The sequence below is a fragment of the Centruroides vittatus genome, unplaced genomic scaffold (genome assembly GCF_030686945.1).
Source record: "Centruroides vittatus isolate TY-2023 unplaced genomic scaffold, ASM3068694v2 contig_546, whole genome shotgun sequence".
Classification (NCBI taxonomy): domain Eukaryota; kingdom Metazoa; phylum Arthropoda; class Arachnida; order Scorpiones; family Buthidae; genus Centruroides; species Centruroides vittatus.
This window is the reverse complement of record NW_027122322.1, coordinates 1,372,113-1,394,350: the sequence shown is the minus strand read 5'-3', so window position 1 is coordinate 1,394,350 and position 22,238 is coordinate 1,372,113. Positions and strand designations below refer to the sequence as shown.

The following is a 22,238-nucleotide window of genomic DNA, read 5'->3' as shown; positions in this document are numbered from 1 at the left end:
AGGTACCTAGCTTTACTCAGGAAAAAACACCCGGAAGAAGAGTGCAGCTGAGCCCTGAACATCCTCTAAATCTGCCCCTAGTCAAAAAATACAGATTAATATGATATTCTTGGCAAGAATTTAATGAATTTATTAGTGAAGTCATAATGATGATTTTAGCTAGAGCATACTTATTGAAATAATTAATGGCAATAATAATAATTCATTTGTGATCAATTTATGACTTTGGAAATCTGCCAAGTAGACTGATACTTAAAATATCAAAAGATATAGCAAGCTATTTTTAGTAGGTATTAATGAAAACTGTCAATAGGACTCAATTTACTTTGAATGTAAAAAGTAGGTTAAATTTTACTTAATTACCTTTTAACAAATTAGCATAATCAATTCACAATTTACCAGATATATAGTTGTATAAACTTTTGTTGCATAAATTTATTTGCTTTTGTAATTACATAAATAATCCAATCAAAACTTCTATTCATAAATCTTAATGCAAATAAATAATTATGAAATTGATTTATTTGCAATTTATTTATTATTTAATCACATCCTTATAACCTCTGTTTTATAAAGATACATTAACTGCAGATTTTACAATAGTATTTTGATTATAATTATTACATTCTGAAGATTTATTGTACTGATCGTTAAATATAGAATAAAAATAAATTCAATATCACATATTTTTAAAATTATTTAAAGTAATTTTTGGTGTATTGGCATTTTATCAGAGGATTACATTATAATGCCAAAACAAAGTCTAGGTAAAATATAAAATTTCTCAAACAAATGACAAATTAGTAAGAATACAGATAGATTGAGAAATTAATTTCTATTAATATTAGACAGTTGAATATAATTAAAACTAATAATTTCTGCTTAATATGTGCATCTAAGATCTTAAAATGCCATTCAATAATATCAAATATCATTGGAAATTAAAAGGAAAAATATTAGTGAGGTTGAGGCCGAATTTTTAAACGCGAAAACATGTACGTCAGACATTTAGTGCCACTTTCCTGTAATCCTAGAAGTTTGACAATGGCATTTGGAATGTCGAGCATGATTCCACTGACTTTCCAAATGCCATAGCCAAACTTCTAGGCTTACAGGAAAGCGGCACTGAACGTCCGATGTACATGTTTTCGTGTTTAAAACTTCAACCTCAACCTCGCTATTATAATTTTTCATTTCAATCATATATTCGGAAATTAAAATTCAAAATTTGACTGGTATCGATAGATCTCAATTTCTATAGTTCAGGTAAACTTTCAATTATACATATTTTGATTGGAATAAACAGACTCGGTTTATGAATACAACCAATGATAAAGTCAGATGTATTCAACATACAATATATCTGTAGTCACGTATATTAATATCATTTTAAATCATATATTTGTTGAATTCTTTTCTTTTTCAGTAATCAGGCTCACATCTATATTTATTATTTTAATATCATAAGTAAGAAAATTATAAGTTATATAATAAATATTAACTTCTTAAGTTAGCAGTAATTTGATAAAAAATTATGGCTCAATAAATTGAAATATAAAATACTTTACTAAATATATGAAGACAAATTTTCATCGAGTAAAAACAAAGACATGGAATAAAATAATGATAAATTTAAGGATTGAGTCATTAAATAATAATTGTTTGCAAATTGTTCTTATAAGAATATGTAGTCTGTATAATAATAAAATGCATCAAATGGACCCAAAATTATTAACAAGATATAACTAGTAAAACTTTTATGATTCAAATCTGAAATATAAATATTTTGAGGATGAAAAATTAAACTATGTCACATTTCATCTTAATTTCTGCCTTGAAAATAAACAGTATAAAAAGTTAGAAATTAAAACGTTTTTCAATTAAACTGTATTATTAAATCTTTTAATACAATACATTGAAGTGTGTTCTTTTAAAATTATCTGTAGTTATAACAAAATAAATTCCAGTGTTAATTGTAATAATAAAATCAATACTTTAATAATGTCACAAAAGGAGCCACTTTCATAGCTTTTAAGAAGTTATTAAAGTACATAATACTAAAATACAGTGTATTTTTGTTAGTTGTATAATTTTTGGTGTCTATTATAAATTTATCACTTTTGAATCCTATGAAACTGGAATAAAATACTTCTTCACTTATTTAAAAGCAAGTGAACATTGGCTCAAAAAACATATTCAATTAAATTTTCTTCTACATTTGTGCCAGCATGGTTATCTAAATTTATGTCAATGTGTTTTTTTTTTAATTTTTATATCTATGTTCCATATGCATCCTTCTTCACCTGAAAAAAACATTGATAATGTATCAAAAGTACTAGCATGGCTGCTTGTATGAAGTTATTAATTAAAGTACATAACACTGAAAGACAGTGTTTCTTTTATTAGCTGTTGAATACTTTCAACATACATTATTTTATATGTTTTAATATATGAGTATTTTAACAGAAATGTTAAAATACTCGTATATTAAAGTATGTTAAAACACATAAATAATAGATGTTTAATATGCTAAACTTATGTTCAAGAACAAAAGAAAATATTCAGAAACAAATGGCCAAAACAAAATTAGCAGAATTAATCATCTCATATAGTTTTGAGGTCTGTTGGAAGAATGTGAAATTTCTGTATAAAATACTAGTTGTTTTTCCTCAATGAAAAAATGTAGTTTATTTTTCACCACTTTTTCACTAGCAATAATTTGCTGGTAAAGTGGTGAATTTGCTGGCAATAATTCTATTGTATATATATAAAGAATATGTTTTATGTTTATGTTTTTAGACTAATTAGTATTGTTAGTTTGTTTAGTTATGGCAATGCAACACTTGTGCGATCTGCCTAGGAAGGATGCCTTCCAGAAGGTCTTTTTAAGGGTAACTGGCCCCTATTTGGGATTACAGACATGGAGAAAACCCAGAAAACTCCATGTGGTCGGCCTGTCCTGGCAAGGCGCAAACTGATGACTGAACTCCCAGTGTTCGGGGAACGGAACCGCTTGGCCACTGGTGGGACATAATTAGCATTAATTTCTCATATTATATATATGAAAAAATATGTATACATATAAAATTTTAAAATTGATTACTATGATCATACTTGCAAACTTTTAGTATAGAGAACTGCTGGGATAGTGGTAAAAAAAAAATGCTAATTTTGGAATAAAAATGCTGACAGCATAAAAAGCAAAAAAATTCTTTATTAACATTGATATTGCACAAGGCTAAATACCTTTAATAAACAAAATTTAACTTATCTTTGCATATGATAATTTATAAAGCTATTACCATAAACACTGTAAAGAGTATGGCAAAAGCTTTATACTCTTTTACTTTTTTAAAATTGTGATGTTAAGTATTTTTTGGGACACATTATAAATCTACGTGTAGATTTATGATGTGTTCCATCTTGATCTGTCAGGAATCTTGATATTGTTACATGATGAGTGCCTCCTGCTATATGCATTTGTGCTATGGTTTGCTTTGTTAGTGTTACAGTGTACTCATAACAGTTGCTATCAGTCAGTTTATCAACTTCCACAGCAATTATTAAGGACAATGATTTTTCTGGTTGTGATTTATTTCCTATCTCTATGTTACTTTTTCTTATCATACAGAATATCTTTTTCATTTGCTACAATGCAATGCAAGGAAAGCCCTGCAATGCTGTGTGGTAAAACCACATCAGTCTATTTTATAAAAACTACAAAACTTTGTAAAATCTCACAAATCTCAAAGAACCATCTGGTTTCTTTTCTTGGGAAAGTTCATATTATATGGTTTGTATATTCTTAAGTGATGAATCAGGTGTTTCTTCTTTTTGGGATGAGAAACTGTAGCACTGCTCAATAATTTGGTCTAACTGTAAAAGTAATTAGTTTCCTTCTGATGACGAGTTGGCCATAATTGATTTAACCACCAATGTAAGGGCACTAACATTGCCAGACTTGAAGATGCAATTTATCAAATCTGGCATTTAAAATTATCGTATTTGAGCTAAATTCCCATACCTATATCAACATATATATATAAATATCAATCTTGATTCTTTCTTAATTGAATGAATCTGAGAATGTTGTTCTGATTCACTTCAGTCATTCATAATAAAATACATTCAATATCTTCAGAATATATGGTACTATATATTGGTATTAGACTCATTTAAATGAAGTGTTTAATGTGATAATATCAAATTCTTTAAAAACACCAACAAAAAGGAAAAGCAGCCTATCCACTGACAAGAGCATACAAAATACTGATGGTTGGCAAGTATGTATGATAATCATGTTCCTTTTACTCATTGTTCATACCCTATTGAACATAAAGAATTTGGATTTTTGTTTTTATGAAAATAAACCTGGCCATATACTTAAATCTATAATTGAGAAATATAAATGTAAAATATTCTTACTAGAAAAATCAATATTTATATTACTTGGATATTATTATTATTATTATTCCATAATCTTTCATGATCTGAAATAATAAATTATTAAATTTAATTATGTTAAATTAGTCTTTTATAATTTGAATCAATATAACTAGTAACACACATCATATTTATTCAAATTAAACCAATTCAATCTATATCATCAAACTTAATTGAAAGAGTAAACATTAATAACCTTACAAGCTAAATATATAATAAATTAAGCATATATTTTATAAAATTTTGTGAATTCTTTAGCATATACATGATGTCTTAAATTATATAGAGTAAACAAATAGCATTATTGTATCAAATTTATAAATTTGTCAATGTCTAATCACAAACATGTACAATGTACAGTACAGTATATTTCTTAGTTGTCAACATAATTTTGCAAAAAATAACCATTACTAAAGTTTACCAAAATTTATTTATTTTTCATTAAGTATTTCTAAAAGTGTACATAATTTATCAGTGTTTAAGAAGCTTTTAGATTCTTCACAAATAAAAAAAACCAAGTAAATACTAAAAAGTCCTCAAACTATGTAGGGTGGTCCGAAGTCTATAATCGCATTTGTATAATGTAGCTTTAAATACACAGGAAGCTAGTATATCTCTATCACTATTTCTCCCAATGCTTGTGTGGTATGGTTGCATCTAGCTTTATATATATATATAAAGAGTTTATACTTAAAACTATGTATTTTTATAAAGTCATATCTCTTGTCTTTGTTTAATAAAAATACATCAAATTATTTAAACAATGGTAAATGATATGATCATTAAGTAATCATAAATAAATATATCATTACAGAATCAGTATAGTGTATCAACTTCTAACTTTTTCATGTTTTGTATATATGTAATATTTTTGAATAAATTTGCTGAGTCTATATCCAATGAAAAGTCTGAGATAAAAACTACGCAGAAAACATTAAGACACACAAATAGTCTGAATTTAGAAATAACATACTGTTACAAATACTACAGAAACACTTCATTAATTGTAAAAATATGGAATAATTTTTATATTAACTTATTACTACTTCCTAATGTATAAAAGATAGTTTTAATCATAAGATTTTTTTATATTTCTACAACTTGGATTTATTTTATATTTTTTCTTCTATACTGTTTAATTTGTATATTAATAATTTTTATATTTTTAACATTATTTATAATTTATTTTAAAATGTATAACTTTAATGATATTATTTTTATACTTTATTTGATTTTTTGGTTTTATAGATTTGATAATAGCTATGAAATATCTGAAAATATTAATTTTGTTATTAAAAACTACTGGAACAAAAATATTTTTAAAAATTTCAATAAAATATTAACATAATATTTTACATAAAAAAATTTAACTTCCAGAAAACTGCTACTTATAAATGCTTCTACAAAAGTCTTTGAATAATAACTGCTAATAACCTGTTGACAACTACTTCAAATAAGAGATGACAAATGATAAATAACAGTTATTAACTATAGTTAATTTTTTCTGCTTAAAAAACAGAAATTATATTATACAATATTTCATATATCTGATACTTTTGAAAATGAAATTTTACAAATACTTTTTATTACTAACACATTCCTTTGTTATTTGTAAATTATAAAATTTCTCTCTTGCTCTCTCTCTTTTTTTCTAATTAAAACATTTTACTGCTGTTCGGACAATTATAACAGACAATTTATAGAATCTATAGAATCATTATAAACTTTAAATTCTCTTATTGTCATTAATCTTATTACCAAATGCTTTTCTTTTAGAATATTTCATTTCTGTATCTTAAGTACAGAAATTTAAACAGATTGACTGATATAGACAAACTTAATATGAAGCTAATACTGTACTATTTATACAATCTATAATAAAATATAGTAGTTAATTCACATAATATCGAGGATAATAAATATGATAAAAACAAAATACCAATATATTAATAATTTAACTGTGAAGCAGCTAGAAAAACCATTTATAGACAGTAAAAAAAAACAACTGAATATTGATTAGAAACATAAATAACATTCCTATAATATAGAAGGATCAGCTTGATGAAATGTTCACAGGAAAAATAAATTGAAATATGATCACAGCATTCCCAATCACATATAGATAAGCTATTAATAATCTAGACAGAAAGATAGAGAAATAAAATAATATCAATTCTCTTATAAATAGTCTTTTTTGGAAATCTAATATGTTAAATGTTTTATTCATTGGAAATTATATGACAAACAAAAATCAACATTCGGAATATTATTAAGCAAAGCAGATGAATAGTATATAAATAAAAATGACAGAAAATGAAAATAAACCAATTAATTTAACATTTCATTCATGAGTTCAAACATAAATATATATATATATATACATATATAAAAGATTATCTGTAACTTGGAATTATGTTATGATAAATAAGAAACTCAACTTCTCCTTGACACCGGGAGTGAAATACTAAATCCGGAACCTGTTACCGGTGTAATTCGCATGAAAAAGTCTTCTTTTCACAAACGTATTCCGGGTTAACAGGTTCCGGATTTAGTGTTATGATAAAAACAACTCAAAATGATAAAAAAAATAATTCAAAAAATTGATGCAGATAATTCCAATTATTAACTTTCAGAAATATAGTAAATTTTTCTCTAAACTGAAATAAGGAAAAGATAAAGTATAATATCTAGAATGTCGAGAAATTAAAAAAAAATTTAGATATAAAAATACTGTGTATCAGAAACAGGCATATGTGCAATTATAACTATGGAACTTTATAAACAAATTAAATCATTTTATGTTGATACTACAATTAGAAAATTGGAAAAAAAATAAGAAGATAAAAAACTGATATAATAAAAGAATTATGACAGTCTTTGTCCAAATAGGCATTAAGAAAATACTGTAAATAGAAATAAATTGGAATAACCTTTAACATATTTAAAAACAAAAATAAGCTTGGAAAAATAATCTAATCCGTAAAGCAAATTAATGATACAGAAGACATCTAAAAACTATAAAACTGAAATTGAAAAAAGTAAATAAAACAGAAAAATTTGTATTTTTAAATTCTTTTTCTTAATAATACATTAAATATATTGACTGATTTACAATTTTTACATTAATCTGTGAGCAAATTCATTAAAAATTAAGTAAATAATTTATATATGTAATAATGACAGAAAAATTGCTTTATTGGAGCAAAAAAATAAAACAAATCCTAATTCCCAAGCACTTTTAGACATTCTAGAATGCTTTAAATTTAAAGAGTTTCAGAGTGTTTACTTCAGTTCATGAAATTCATCAATCTTATAATAAATTACATATACAATCAACCTGATAAACATTATTAATCAAATGATACAACTAAATTCTTATCAGACTACAATAAGATAACTTGGTAGTGCATCTGCACAGCAAGCAGGAATTGCTGTTTGAGTCCCACTCCAGGCCAATGTTTTCTTCCAGGAAATTCTAAATTAAATTTATTTATTTCAGATCATTAAATTGAACATGAGATGGTGGCTTAACTAGTTATCTCTAGCCAAACTGCTTAATATCTTATTAATTAATTAGCCTTATTATAGCCTGATAAGAATCTAGCTGTATTGTCTGATTAATTAGTATAAATTTCTAAACTCAGAAGAGAATACAATAAAGTGCTTTTATTAATAAAAATTTATTAATTTATTGTTATTGTATTGTTGAATGTATTTATAATTATCAAGAAAGTTAAATGTTCTTAAAAACCAACAATACTATATACATATATTATTATAATAATAAGCATAAACCTTATTACTCCGATAAAATTTATTTAAAAATATAACTATTAACATTTTCAGCTAATATATTTCAGCTTACACAATTAAAAAAAAAACATTTAAAATGAAATATTGTACTGCATTTATAATTAAACCCTTTAAATAGTCAGTCAATTTTTAAAGTAATTTTTATTCTTTAATGTACCTAGAATTAAACATTCCATCTTCAGAATCTTCAGAATTTGTATTCTGAATGTTAAATCCTAAAATTATTAAAAGAATAAATATTTCTTGACATTTACGACTAGTGGACTGTTTAAATGATTTAAAATGAAATTTAAAAACAATGTGGTTTCTAGCATCAAGTTTAAAAAGAAGAAAAGTTAAAACTTTTAACCAAAGTAAAATCAATAAAATTTAAAAATGTTACAACTGTAATATGTTACAGTTGAAGTATATTTTCAGTTAATTCCAAAATATATAATAAGTTCTTTTAATAAATTTTAGTAGAATAACAAGACTTACTCTTAATATACACAATTTAATCTTGTAAAAAATAAATTTAAATATTATATATTAAATAAATAAATATAATATATTTTTTATTTAAATAATCATTTCCAGTATAAGATAACAATTATATTTGAAAAAATTATATTTACCATTAACAACCTTGATTCTTGGAGTTACTTCTAGCTGCCTTTCGGTTTCTTTAACGATCGCATGATATCCTTCTTTTGGTATTACATTTTCTAATTTAGGTGCTATAAAATATAACAATTATCTCAGTAAATATGATTATCATTAACAATTAAAAGGTATTAATAATTACAAAACTAGATATTTAGTTTGTTTATTATTATAATTTATTGGAACAATAATTAGCTTAACCAAATTCAGTTTGTCTAGCTATCAAAAAAATTTGTATTTTTTGTGTCTGTCTACAAATTTTCCTATTTATATATAAACATATACATCATATATTTTAAGATCAAATATAAATTTCATAAAATTTTTGGAGAATTAGAAAATCTTTAGATTTAATTAACTTCTATAATAAATGAAAATCTTGGTTAACGTTATCTATGGTAGCGAACATGGCGGCTCGTCTCTGAAACAGTGGGGACACACGTTCTAACCTAACCTAACCTATTCTAAGAAATTACCCCTAATCTAATAATTTGGTTGGCAATAATTATGGTAATTTATTAGAATAGGTTAGGTTAGGTTAGGTTAGAACATGCATCCCCACTGTTTCAGAGACGAGCCGTCATGTTCACTACCATAGGTAACATTAATCAAAATCTTTTAATAGCTAAAAGTTTAGAAAATGTTTAATAAAATATATTTTGTACTTTGGAATTTAATAATTATTTAGTTTCACATTTGTTTCTGATTTATTTATATTTAAATTTAATTTTTACTATTTTTAAGTCACTCAATCAACTACATTATACAGTATAACAGCAAAAACATTTATTAAACTAACATTTCTGATCATATTTAATACACATGTATGTCATTGTAGTGTAACAGACTGTAAAATATTTTATTTTTTATTTTTCGTATTTTAAACCTTGTTTGGTGTTCCAATCCAATGTTTTTGTCCTATTTTCCATCAGCTTTTGAATAACCCTGTAACCAAAAAGTATTGGAAATGGTTCAATAAAATGCAAGATTTGAATTTATTCATCTAAATTTATTTTGTCTTCTTCAAAGTAATCCCCTCCCACTGCAATGCACTTAAATTCTGAACAAGTATTCATTGAATAACACAATAAACTTTTCTAGTTTAAAAAAAAAAAATACTGATTAGAAGTTGACAAAGAATAAGCATTATGAAAAAATTTGATTTTATGGTCACAAACTTGAGATTTTACTTTTTATTATTATATGATTATGTCAAAATTTCAAATCATCATCATTCATCTCTTTTCCCTCTTACAGAGTGATCAGATCTTGACATGCTAGGCTTAGAAATGATCCCATTTTGAACTATCTACTCATTTAACTGTAGCTCCTTTAAATTTCTCCTAACTGTTAACTTCCAATTTTTCTTCAGCCTATCACTACTTCTCTTAGCTCCTAAATCTAAGTCCCAAATTTGTCTAAACTAATTTCCTAGACCCAATTCTATCTCTCTTCTAACCATATGCCTATGCCATCTGGGTAGGCTTTACTATTCTCCATTGAACTGCATTATCCTCTTGTTTTCCTTTTATCAATAATATCCTCCTTTTGAGTACAGTTTAAATTGTTTGTTTTTGTTTAATTTTACTGTAAGTTACTTATTGGAATTCGGATGAGAGTAATATGACGAATAAAGAAGATAGAATGCTTCCTATTATTCCAAACTGCTCGTTATGACAGATGTATAAATTTGAAATTTGAACCTTTATTAATCTGTATCCTTTACAAATGCATTTTTCAAAAACCCCCCCTCAGCTTAAAATACAAATTATGCAGTTTAAATTCAATTAAAATTATTGCAAATGCATAATAATTGAATTTAATATAAAGAACTTACGATAAATCTTAAATATCATATAGTACAGTTGCATATTATAACTGACATTCTCAAAATAATGTAGAACAATATCTAGTTATGTACACCAATAATCAAATATAACTTTCTAAAAGATTGCTGTAATTATTCTGTATAGTATCCATTCAATAAATTCTAAAATAAATTTAATGATACTTCTAAAATATACGTAACATGCCTTTTTTTATTAAATACATTTTCTACTTAACATTCCTACATTTAAAACAGCTAATCTTCCTCCCAATGATATAATTTCCTATTATGAGCTTGCTTCTTTAATTTCACACACTCATTGTTACAAGATAGCTCTAACTCATTACTCATAACCAGTCAGATGAAGCTGATATGCATCTTCCATAGGAGAAGCTCTAACGTTTACTATACTACATTTAAGCAAGACTCTGTAATAAACTAGCTAGGTTTTATAACTGGTTGTCTGCTTCATGCCAACCCACCCTCTTTCTTTCTAAGTTAAGCTTGGAACCATATATAACAGATTAAATCAAAATTTCAAAATAAAAGAACTTTAAAATAAAGAAAATTTACAGCTGTAACTACTTTATATATTTTAGTATAATAATTTAGTTAATGCATAAATTTATGAAATTTACATATGTAACAGATATATACAGATTAACACATTACACAGATTAAATATAGTGTAATCAATTAATTAAAAAAAGTAATTAATTAAATTATTTCATAAATATAATTGCTTGAATGATATCAAAATTCTCTGCTTTTTATGACATTATGCTAATCACTACATTATGATATAACTTGAGATATGAATTCACTCAAATTTTTTCTCTTATAAGTTATAAAACAATAAACTGTTCAAGAAATGTAATTATAAAATATAATTTATTCAAATATCATGTATTTAACTTAATAAAATAATGGATATGTTTAAATTAATAACAAACTTTATTATTCTACGTTAATAATAATGATGTTGAAGCAAAAATATTTTAAGGAAAGTATATGATGTGGCTTGCTTTTCGAGCAGTAAATCAATAATCAATGCTAAGATATCAATATTCTATGACTATAATCAAATACAAGATTTAAGGTTTGTCCAAAAAGAACTAAAAAATTGCCCTGTATCTTATATGTGAAGTTGGAATGTCATAGGCTAATGAATTTCCCAGTCTTAAGTATGCTACAGTGACCTCTATGTGTCCAGCTCTCAAATAAAAACATCATTGTTTAATTGAACATATTATCATTTGCTATAGAAAATAGCTATTGCATGTATTCTTATAGAATATTTGGTTAATGTTACCTATGGTTCCAAGATGGCGGCTTCTCTGATTCCAGCAAATAGAAGGGAAAGTGGGGACACACGTTCTAACCTAACCTAACCTATTCTAATAAATTACCATAATTATTACCAACAAAATTATTAGAATAGGTTAGGTTAGGTTAGGTTAGAACGTGCATCCCCACTGTTTCCTTGCTGGAATCAGACGAGCCGTCATCTTGGAACCATAGGTAACATTAACTGAATATTTTAATGGTGAATTTTAATTGTAAATTACTTCTTATAAATATCGAACTACAATGCAAGAAATTTAAATAACATCAAGGAATCTTCAAATTAATCAATTTCAGAACATATAACTCTTTTGTATTTGGATGGCTGTAAATCAAGCCGAAAACATTTGTTTGAAGTATTGAGTGCTGGAAATGTATGAAAATGTGATTATATAATTTAACAAAAATTCTAGCTCTTAGTGGAAAGTTTAAGTTGTAAATTACTTCTTTTAAACTCCTCTTTTCCCTATATAAATTAAACTATGCATTCTAATTTTAATTTTTTTAAAAACCAGTATACAGTAAAAAGTTTGGGGCCAAGTGCCAAAGACATGAAATGGCTTAAATTAAATACTCTAAATACTTTTCCCCTTAACTATTCTGAGCCAAAATTGAGGTGTACTTTATATGCAGTAAAATATAGTATATCTAAGATTCAGAAAATGATTATAAATTAACAATATTACAAATTAATATCATTCATCATAAAGAAGGTTTGCCCACTTTGCTATTTTTGTAGAGAAAATAGTCAAGTACACAAATCAGAGATTTAAGAAGAGCTTAAGAAAATTTGATAAATTCATAAACGAGACAATAGAAAACATATTTGATTAAAAAAATTTACAAGATTGTAAAATAAAAATGCTAAAAAATTTCTTAGATATAGAAAATAGTCTGAAAACATGTCAAAAACAGAGAAGCTTATTAATTATAGCAAAAATATTCCAATTTTTTTTTAACATGAAAATTTTTGTGATTTAGTAATTATTTATCTTCCTTAAGTTAAATATTAATCAAATTTCATAATTAGATTTTTCATTAAATACTTAGAAGAACAAAAAGAAATTAGTATCTGTAACCTCACAATCAATATATTCACAAAATTTTTTCTTAAATTCTGGTAGATGGAAATAAACAACGAAGCAATTAATAAATAATTAAATATAATAAATTTTATAATAGTTATAGTCAACAAATTCAGTATGTAAACTAATATTTATGTTTAAATTCTCAAGAAATCAATAATTTTGCTAGAAAACTATTATTAATTTTCTGATTGAATAATAATCTTACACTTCTGTTTTTAAGGAATTTCAAATTGAGTTTGTCAATACTGTTGTGTTTAATGGTATTAGAAATATTAATTTCTAGAATTAACTTGCCACCGTTCAAAGTCTCAAGTTTTTGTATTATAGAAATCATTTCTTTCAAAATATCAAGACCAGGATTTTGTGTAAAAAAGTATATTATCGATGTTGGCTAATTTTTTACACCAATACAAAAGTGTCCTAAATTCATGATTGATATCATCAGCTGCTGTAGTTTGTAAATATAGTCAATAATTTAATCTATTATTATCAAACTGAATTTTCATTAAGAATTTAAAAGTATTATAAAAAATATTATTATCTTATTCTCTAAGATTATAAAAATTTTGTTATTTGTTAATTTAACATCCTTCTCTCCCTATTATTATTATTATTTTTTTTTATATTAAATTTAAATCCACTTGTCTCTAACATAAAAAATTGTACTAGAACAGCTAAGACATTTAATCTTTTATAACTTCTGTGATTTTATATATTTCATTGATTTCTTGATATGTTATTTTTACTGAACCTATTAATTTATTTTTTCTTTTCATTTTTTAAATTTTTTTTCACTAATTTTATAATATAATTTAATTTTAATTAGCCAGAAGATTTTTTTCAAATTAATTTAAGTAACATTTTTAAAAATTGAATTTAAAAAATATTATATTATTATTATTATTAATTACATGGATTTAATTAATAGGCTAAAATCATTTCATGTCAAATATATTTTTGGTAATTTGAAAACAGTAGTCTTTTGTTTTTATTAATTAATATATTATGATACCAAAGTTCATTACATTTCCAGATATTATAGTTTATTACACAAGTTTAATAATTAGAATAAAATTTTTTTATTTTTAATGTGCTGTTAAAAAATTGCTAATTTTATATTTTCAAAATTTCTTTTGCCATTTTATGAACTTTATCCATATTAAAATGACTGGATCCTGAAATGTAAAAAGAAGACATTAGGCCAGGTGTTTCAATGTGATGTCAGATGAGTCACATGGTCAATTCTGGTCAACAATCATCAGTGTTCTAGCTTACTGACATCATTAATGACACGTTACAAACATGCAATAAACATTTTACTTATCCATATGCTCTTGTTTACAAAATAATGACCTATAATGGTAACAACAATGGGCAATTATAGCTCCATGCGGAATTTTATTTGCTTTAACTGTATTATTATTATTTTTTAACTCATAATTAGTAAAAACCATCAACTCCCTTTTATAACTGATCCACACAGATATAAAATTTTTATTCTATAACTTGTATACAATTCATCCTTGAATGTTGGTTATTTTTAAATATAATTATTAAACAGACCAAAACTGAAACATTTTCAAAGTGTTCAAATAAAGGGTATATTAAAAAAACTCAGTAATGAGTTGCATAACTTTTTTCCAGCTATTATGAGATTCTATTTAACTTCTATAACTTTAATTACAATATAAACTTAATAAAACTGTGTGTGGTGTCATGTTATGAGATTTTGTTATAAAAAAACTGTTTATATTTTTAATTACTATAAAATGGCAAAAAGCTTAATTTTGAGGGAAGGGATGAATTTTATATATAAAAAAAAAGTATAAATGTTAATAATGAGTAAAATTGTCATTAAGTCTGACCCTAGTGGAGATACACATGACCCACTTACCTTCCCACTCCCTCAACCTTTAACAACCAATATTTAATAGCATCAATGCCCCTCATAAACAGCCACCATGCCAAATTTTATTACTTAATCTTTACTCCATACTGAGATATTAAGCAAAATAGACACACACACGCATCCATGGAATTTTTTGCTGCTTTCAGATTCAGGAGATCTCAAAACATGGAGATTTGCAAAAACTCAGAGGGTCAGATTTAACATGATTCCAATACTTTTCCCTCGTATCAGGAAAGAAAAGTGGGACTGTCCCATCTAATTGGGACATACAATCATTTTAATCTATTCTGTTTCATATATTTGTTACTTTCTATTGTTTGTTGTTATTAATGCATCTTTATATTCTATATCATTTTTGGTGAGAAAACTGTTATCTTGCTGTTATCTTTTCCATATGAAACTTATGAATTTTGATTATAGAAAATATACAAAGAAATGAAAGAAAAATTATTAAATACATTAGAAAAATAAATTTAAAAAAAATTCAGAATATGAATTATTTTTTCAAAGGATGGCATTATATATTAAATCATTATTATAAAATCTAATTTAGAAACATCTTATTTCAAGAAAATAATTTGTAAAATTGAAAACAAATTATCACTATCTAATGAAATATAGTTTAAATCTCAAATGAATTTATGGCTATAATAATATTTCCCAATGCTGGGGAAGAAAGAGGGTTAAAATTAGTTTGTTGTAATTGTCAACTTTTAATGTACCTGCTTATTGTAATCACTTTTGGAACAGCCTTGAATTGCAATAACTGAATGATAAAATTAAGCAGAGTAAGAACATGAGACTACAATTGGGAAAATTCTAGTTTCATTGGCTCTAACATTAAACATGTTAAAACAATTTTAAAAATTTTAAATCATAATTTTTATTGATTAATTCATAATTCATCTAGTATTGTTTGTCCACTACCAATTTTAACAACAATTAGCATAATACTAGCAATTTAAACTATTGTATTGTTGGCAAATAACAATTAAAATAATTAACATATTTTAATATGTAAAGCCTTGGTTTAGACTGACAACAACTTCATGTTATCAGCCACATGCTATAGCTGATATTAGAAAAAGAAAACTTAAAAAGACTTATCTACTCAAAGACTGATGATAATCAAATCCTGATTATAATAAGCAAAGTATTTATAATGTACTGTGTTTTAATTTGTATATTTTGGAATATGCTAACTTTGATAATATTATCCATTATTACAATAAGCAGAGAAAATGACAGTTTTAGGATGATAAAACAAAGTGTTATTAAAATTTTCTAGATGTAAATAACTTTAATTCCCATTCAATCTCTTTTGGTTAAGTCAATTTAACCTTTGTCAAGATCAAATGAAATAAGCAGAGTCTACTATATATATTCTGTAGATCAGGAATGATCAACGTATTTATAAGACAAGAGTGGAAGGGACATAGTGGTCCATGGTTCATCTGTGACTCAGTTTAAGTAGTTCATGAACTGAATAACTTTGAGAATCACTAGAGTAGGCTTGAACAACTTATAGTGGGATGTAAGTGACTTTCATGAGTCAAAGATATCAATAATCTGTTATCACATTTTTATCATTTTATAAAAGTTTATTAACTCACTTATCATCAAATACTTATTTATTGCATGGTAATTGATGTTCTAGGACCTCTTTTTGGTAAAGATACTAAGATACTAAGACAGAAACTAAACAGCAGCATTTGTCATTTATTGCAACAAAAATAATTTTATTCCCATTCATTCCAAATTCATAAGGTTTTGTCTCCCTTTAGCACACATTTTCCACATAAGTAAAATTGTTTAGGCATAACAAAATTTCTAAAATAACAACATAACCTAGTTATAGCCTTCAACAAAAAGAGCATATTCCATTTTCTTATATTTCTCATTCTATATCTGCACACCTTTTTCACTGTGCCACAATCAGCTTAATTTCATATAGCACAGCACTAACAACTCATAGTAATAGTTAAAAGTGTGGAAATATGAAATTTATATTTCCATAGAGAAATCACAAATCTATTTTGTGTTTTAACAGTCCATATTATCTATAATCAATCAAAACTGATGAACTGATGCTGCATTCAACTGGATATCACCTTAGATGTGCACTGATATTTTGTCTATCCTGTAACCTAATGTAAGAGAATACTGATGTATGAAAATGTTCTTTCCTGTGGCTAAATAGAATTTTAGAAAAATTACTAAGTTAGACTGCAGATCACTAGAGGACTATCAATGGTCTATGGACCATACTTTGAGAACAACTGCTATAGATCAGCATTCTTCAACCTTTCACATGTGGATTGGCAAAAATAGGAATAATATTTCATGGACTGCATGCAGTCACACTGCTACAAGAAGCAGTCCAATCATAATCACTCTCATTAATGCGTATGCATTGCTTACATTAATTATTATATTGTTAAAATATGCAAGGATAAAATGTTATTTACCCTAATTTCAGGAAATATCACAGATAATGCAATTAAGCATTGTCCTAAACTTCTATTTTTCTTTTCTATATTTTAAGTTGACTTAAATTAGGTTAAAACAGGAGGTTATAGTATATATGTATGATTCGTTTAAATTCCAATTAAAAAAAAAATTATAATCAGTTTTTTAAGGCTAAAAAACATAGGAATTAGGGCAAAAAATTCTCCATATTAAACTGCATTTAAGAAATCCTATAACCTTAAGACAGAAATAAAAATCATTGTAGATAATATTTTATTTATTAAGATGATAATTTTTATATTGTTCTAAAATTACATAAAAGTTTTTAGTTAGTGACATTAGTATGTAATTTTTTGTGGACTGGAAGGAAATTTCCATGGACTAGTCCCAGCTGTGAACTCAAGGTTGAAGAACATTGCTCTAGATCAGGGGTGGCGAACCTATGGTATGCGTGCCCAAAGTGGCACGTACGAGAAATCATCTGGCACGTAATGTATCATATGATTTCTGTCTTTTTCAATCATCCTTTCTGTTTATCACCTGATCATCTTTCTTTCAATCAGATTTTTTACATTTATTCGAATTAAAGTGTATTCATTTAATTTGTTTAAATATCATTATTTGAAGTCTAATACATTGGCACGCATTAACATCTTTAAAGCTAAGTATGCTTACAATATGGCACGTGGACTCAAAAAGGTTTGCCATCCCTGCTCTATATCATCCAACATCTCAGGATATTCAAAAAAATAATTCCATGTACTTTAGTTTTTTTTCTAATATCAGAAAATCACTTCTATCCAGGATTATTTTTATATACCGTATTTTACGGACTATAAGACGCACTTTTTTCTTCGAAAAATTGCTTCCAAAATTCAGGTGCGTCTTAGTCCGTAGCGTCTTATAGTCCGTAAAATACGGTATCTGCTATTTGTCCCTAATTAATGAGTTGTTTAACAGTACAAAATTATGCCAGTTAATCCACTAGCATGATTCTGTCTGTGATTTGACACATTAACTTAGAATTTCAGTGAATGACCATGGTTATCGCTTTACCCCAGAATGGTGTATATATATATTAATACATATATACACACATCATGGCCTAACGTTATTAATCAAAACCAAATGATCTGGCAATGCATCTGCACGGTAAACGGGAGTTGCAGGTTCAAGTTCCAATCTGGGCTGATTCTTTTCTTTCAGAATATTCTAAAGTATTTAATAAATATTAATTTAATTATTAATAGTAGCAGAAAAATAGCCAGATTCATTACGGCAATCGTTTGGCTTTAATTAATAACATTAGGCTTTGAGATACACACGCACACATATATATATATACACATATATGTATTTATACTATGCTGGTGTAAAGCATTAGCTGGTTCAGTGCCAGAGTGTTGATTATAAGACCGTGGGCATAGAACAACTATGGTAGTCATTTACTGGTTGAGTCCCCCTACAATATGTCTACTTATTCTAAAAAAGTATGAACATTTTTAAACAATTCATTTGAGATAAATGAAAAAATTAGTGTGTGGTTTTTACCTTATAAAACAATAATTTAACAATTTGTTACATATTTAGTCAAATGTGCTTGTGTAAAAACTGAATGGCAAATGCATCACAGTAGTTTTGAAAATAGCATGTAACAAGCAATTATTTATTGTGACATCAACACAATGCTGGACTGCAATTTTTAATCATATTTTTAATTTATTTAATTTAAAATATATGCTCTCCACCTCAAATTAGTATTGTAGTGTCCCGCCCCTATACATCATACTTTTCCTTTCACAACAGAGTCATGCTGGTCATCTATTAACTGCTTTCAGGAGAAAAGTTTTAAATTGAAATAACATGACTTCTAGTTTGCATTGGAAGTTCTTACATAGTTAATCGGGGCCTCCTCTGCTAAGGTTTCCATATCTGGTCTCGGATTACAACTACCTAACTCCGTTCTTGAGATTAAGGAAAGACAGTCAGATGGACAGAAGACAACAATGGGAATTTATAACTACAATTTTTTCAAGTTGCAGTTCAATCAACAAAATACTACTTGTATGTGATGGACAGACAAATCAGAATCTGCTAAACTGCATAACAGAACCAATAACATCTTGCAACAGTTCCAGTTAACACAAAATACAAAGAAATAGAAGTGCAGTTATGTATGTCACTATGTAAACTGAAACCATATATTAAGTTTTTTCTTGAAGTCCAAAAAATTTATGCAAAGAATGCATCAAGAAGTTAACCTCCCTTAATTTATACTACAAACGTCAAAAATTTCATGCATACAAAATTCAAGTCATACACAGTGCGGCAATTAAATTCCGGGACTGAAGCTATATCTCAGCAACCAGTAGCAACATCTGTTTAAATTTTATGTCATATCAAGTTTGGACATGTATGAACATAACCTAAAACTTTTATTTAAATCGGTTGACATTTATCATTGTTTTTGATATTTTGTTTATCAGTTTATTTTGTTACATGTCGGAAAATAATAATGGAACAACATGCTGTTATTAAATTTCACGCTAAACTTGGCACAAGTGCCACAGAAACGTTCAAAATGATGCAAAAAGTGTATGGAAGTGAGTGTTTATCACGGTCAAAGACTTTTGAGTGGCACAAGCGATTTTTGGAAGGCAGACAATCACTGGATGATGACAAACGTGTGGGAAGGCCAATAACAATTCGAACAGCAGATTCAATTCAAAAAGTGCAAGAATTTGTATCCAACGATCGCAATGCAACACTGAGAATGATGGAACAGGCATTAAACATTAACAAAGAGACAATACGACAAATTCTTAAAGAAGATTTGGGCAAAACAAAGGTCTGTGCTAAATTTGTTCCGCACACACTAACCCAAGAGCAAAAATTGATGAGACTGGAACATTCCAAAGAGATTGTACGAGCAGCAAATAACAGCTCAACCTTCCTCAAATCAATTGTTACTGGTGACGAGACCTGGTGTTTTCAATATGACCCACAAACAAAACGTCAAAGTGCCGAATGGAAGTCAAAATCATCACCTCAAGCCAAGAAAACATGAAAAGTTCCATCAAAAATCAAGACGATGTTCATTGTTTTCTTCGATAGCAAAGGCATCATCCACCGTGAGTTCATCCCACAGGGTCAAACAGTTACTGCTGCTTTCTACTTGGGAGTTTTACAACGATTAATGGGAAGAATTCGTCGAATTCGACCAGAATATCGCAATTCTGATGACTGGTGTTTGTTACACGATAATGCACCGAGTCACACATCATTGATTGTTCGTCAATTTTTCAAAAACATACGTATTTGCCGTGTTTTTAGGCAACACGCGCTCTTTCTACCAGTCTCCCCACGGCCAAATCTTAGGAGGCTACTATGCAACGACAGGGATGCTACCTCCGTACTAGAGAGGTCTGGAGTTTACTCCATCCCATTGGAAAATACTGCTTCTGGTATTCGCACCCACTACGTTGGCACGACAACCAGAATGTTGGCTTGTCGTATTTCCGAACACCAACTTTCCATCAGGGCAGGCAAAGCAGACACCGAACTAGCAAGAATGGTGTTACAGCACCCATACACCCCGCTATGGGACCAGGTGATGATGCTCAGGCATTGTAATAACAGGAGCGTCGTGTTTATTTGGGAGGCCTTTCTTACCGCTGCGCTAAATCCGTGCAACACGCCCACGCTTGATTTGCCTGTTATGTGGGTTAACTTATATAACAGATTAAAACAACACCTCTAGCTCCACATTTCAATAATTTGTAGCGCATGCGCTACGTCACCACGCGCGCACATTTAAATTTCTTCTCGCTCTGTTCCATCGGTGAGTGTGTTCCAAAGTTCTAAAGCGGTTTTTACATTTCGAAAATTTTTTGATTCGAAAGAGGATTTTATCCGTTTTTATCCACCTGAGAAAGACGAAAATAGTTTTCGTCGAAAGCGCTAGTGATTATAGCGATATTTGTTAACACTTAATGCCTGGATGTGAATTTTCTCGTTTCTTGGTCAATCATTTTTAATAATTCACTGTTGTGCATGAAGAAAGCAATTGTTTCAGTGAATCTAGATGGATAAACTAGATAATCATAAACAGTAAAACACAGTAAAAATCTAATGATACATGCTATCCACATGACAAAAAGAAAAGCTGGCTGCTAATGAAAATTGGAACTGAAAACTTGAAATCAAAATTCAGATCAAAACCAGAAATGCCAGAGAAAAATGTTGCTGAACATGTAACATTGAAAGTGGAAATACTACTCAATTGCCAATGTAATTAATCTTCTGAATTCTAAATTTAAGACTGTGCTGTTATTAGCAGGAAAAAAAATCTCCTATTTTTATATGGGATATTACTAGACTGAAAGAAACACATCCAACCACTGGAATTGTAAACAAAACAGGAAATTTGCTCCCAAAATAAGGATGTGTCTATATAATTGAGGATGTATGGTTTTAGTTTAAGTTTAAATTTTTGTCAATTTCCTAGACACAAGTTTTCCTAGAAGGTGAATTGAAAGAAATGGGATCAAAGTGTAACATCCAAGATTCTTGGTTTTGATATCAATGGATTGTTCCCTCTAGGATATTACTATTACTAGGGAGTAGAACCTAATCAAGGGTCTAGGCTTAAGAAAGGAAAAGAAAGAGGAGAGAATATCTCAATACCCTATTTGGATCTTCT

At 27.3% G+C, this 22,238-nt stretch overlaps 1 protein-coding gene across 1 annotated transcript in view; it reads right to left on the bottom strand.

The window, feature by feature from the left end:
* LOC136978587 (calsyntenin-1-like) overlaps positions 1-22,238 on the bottom strand; it is a 79,067-nt gene that overhangs the window by 40,603 nt on the left and 16,226 nt on the right. Inside the window, exon 2 of the mRNA XM_067274320.1 lies at positions 8,871-8,972. Within this exon, the coding sequence (XP_067130421.1) occupies positions 8,871-8,972 (102 nt within the window). The remainder of the gene's footprint in view (positions 1-8,870; positions 8,973-22,238) is intronic.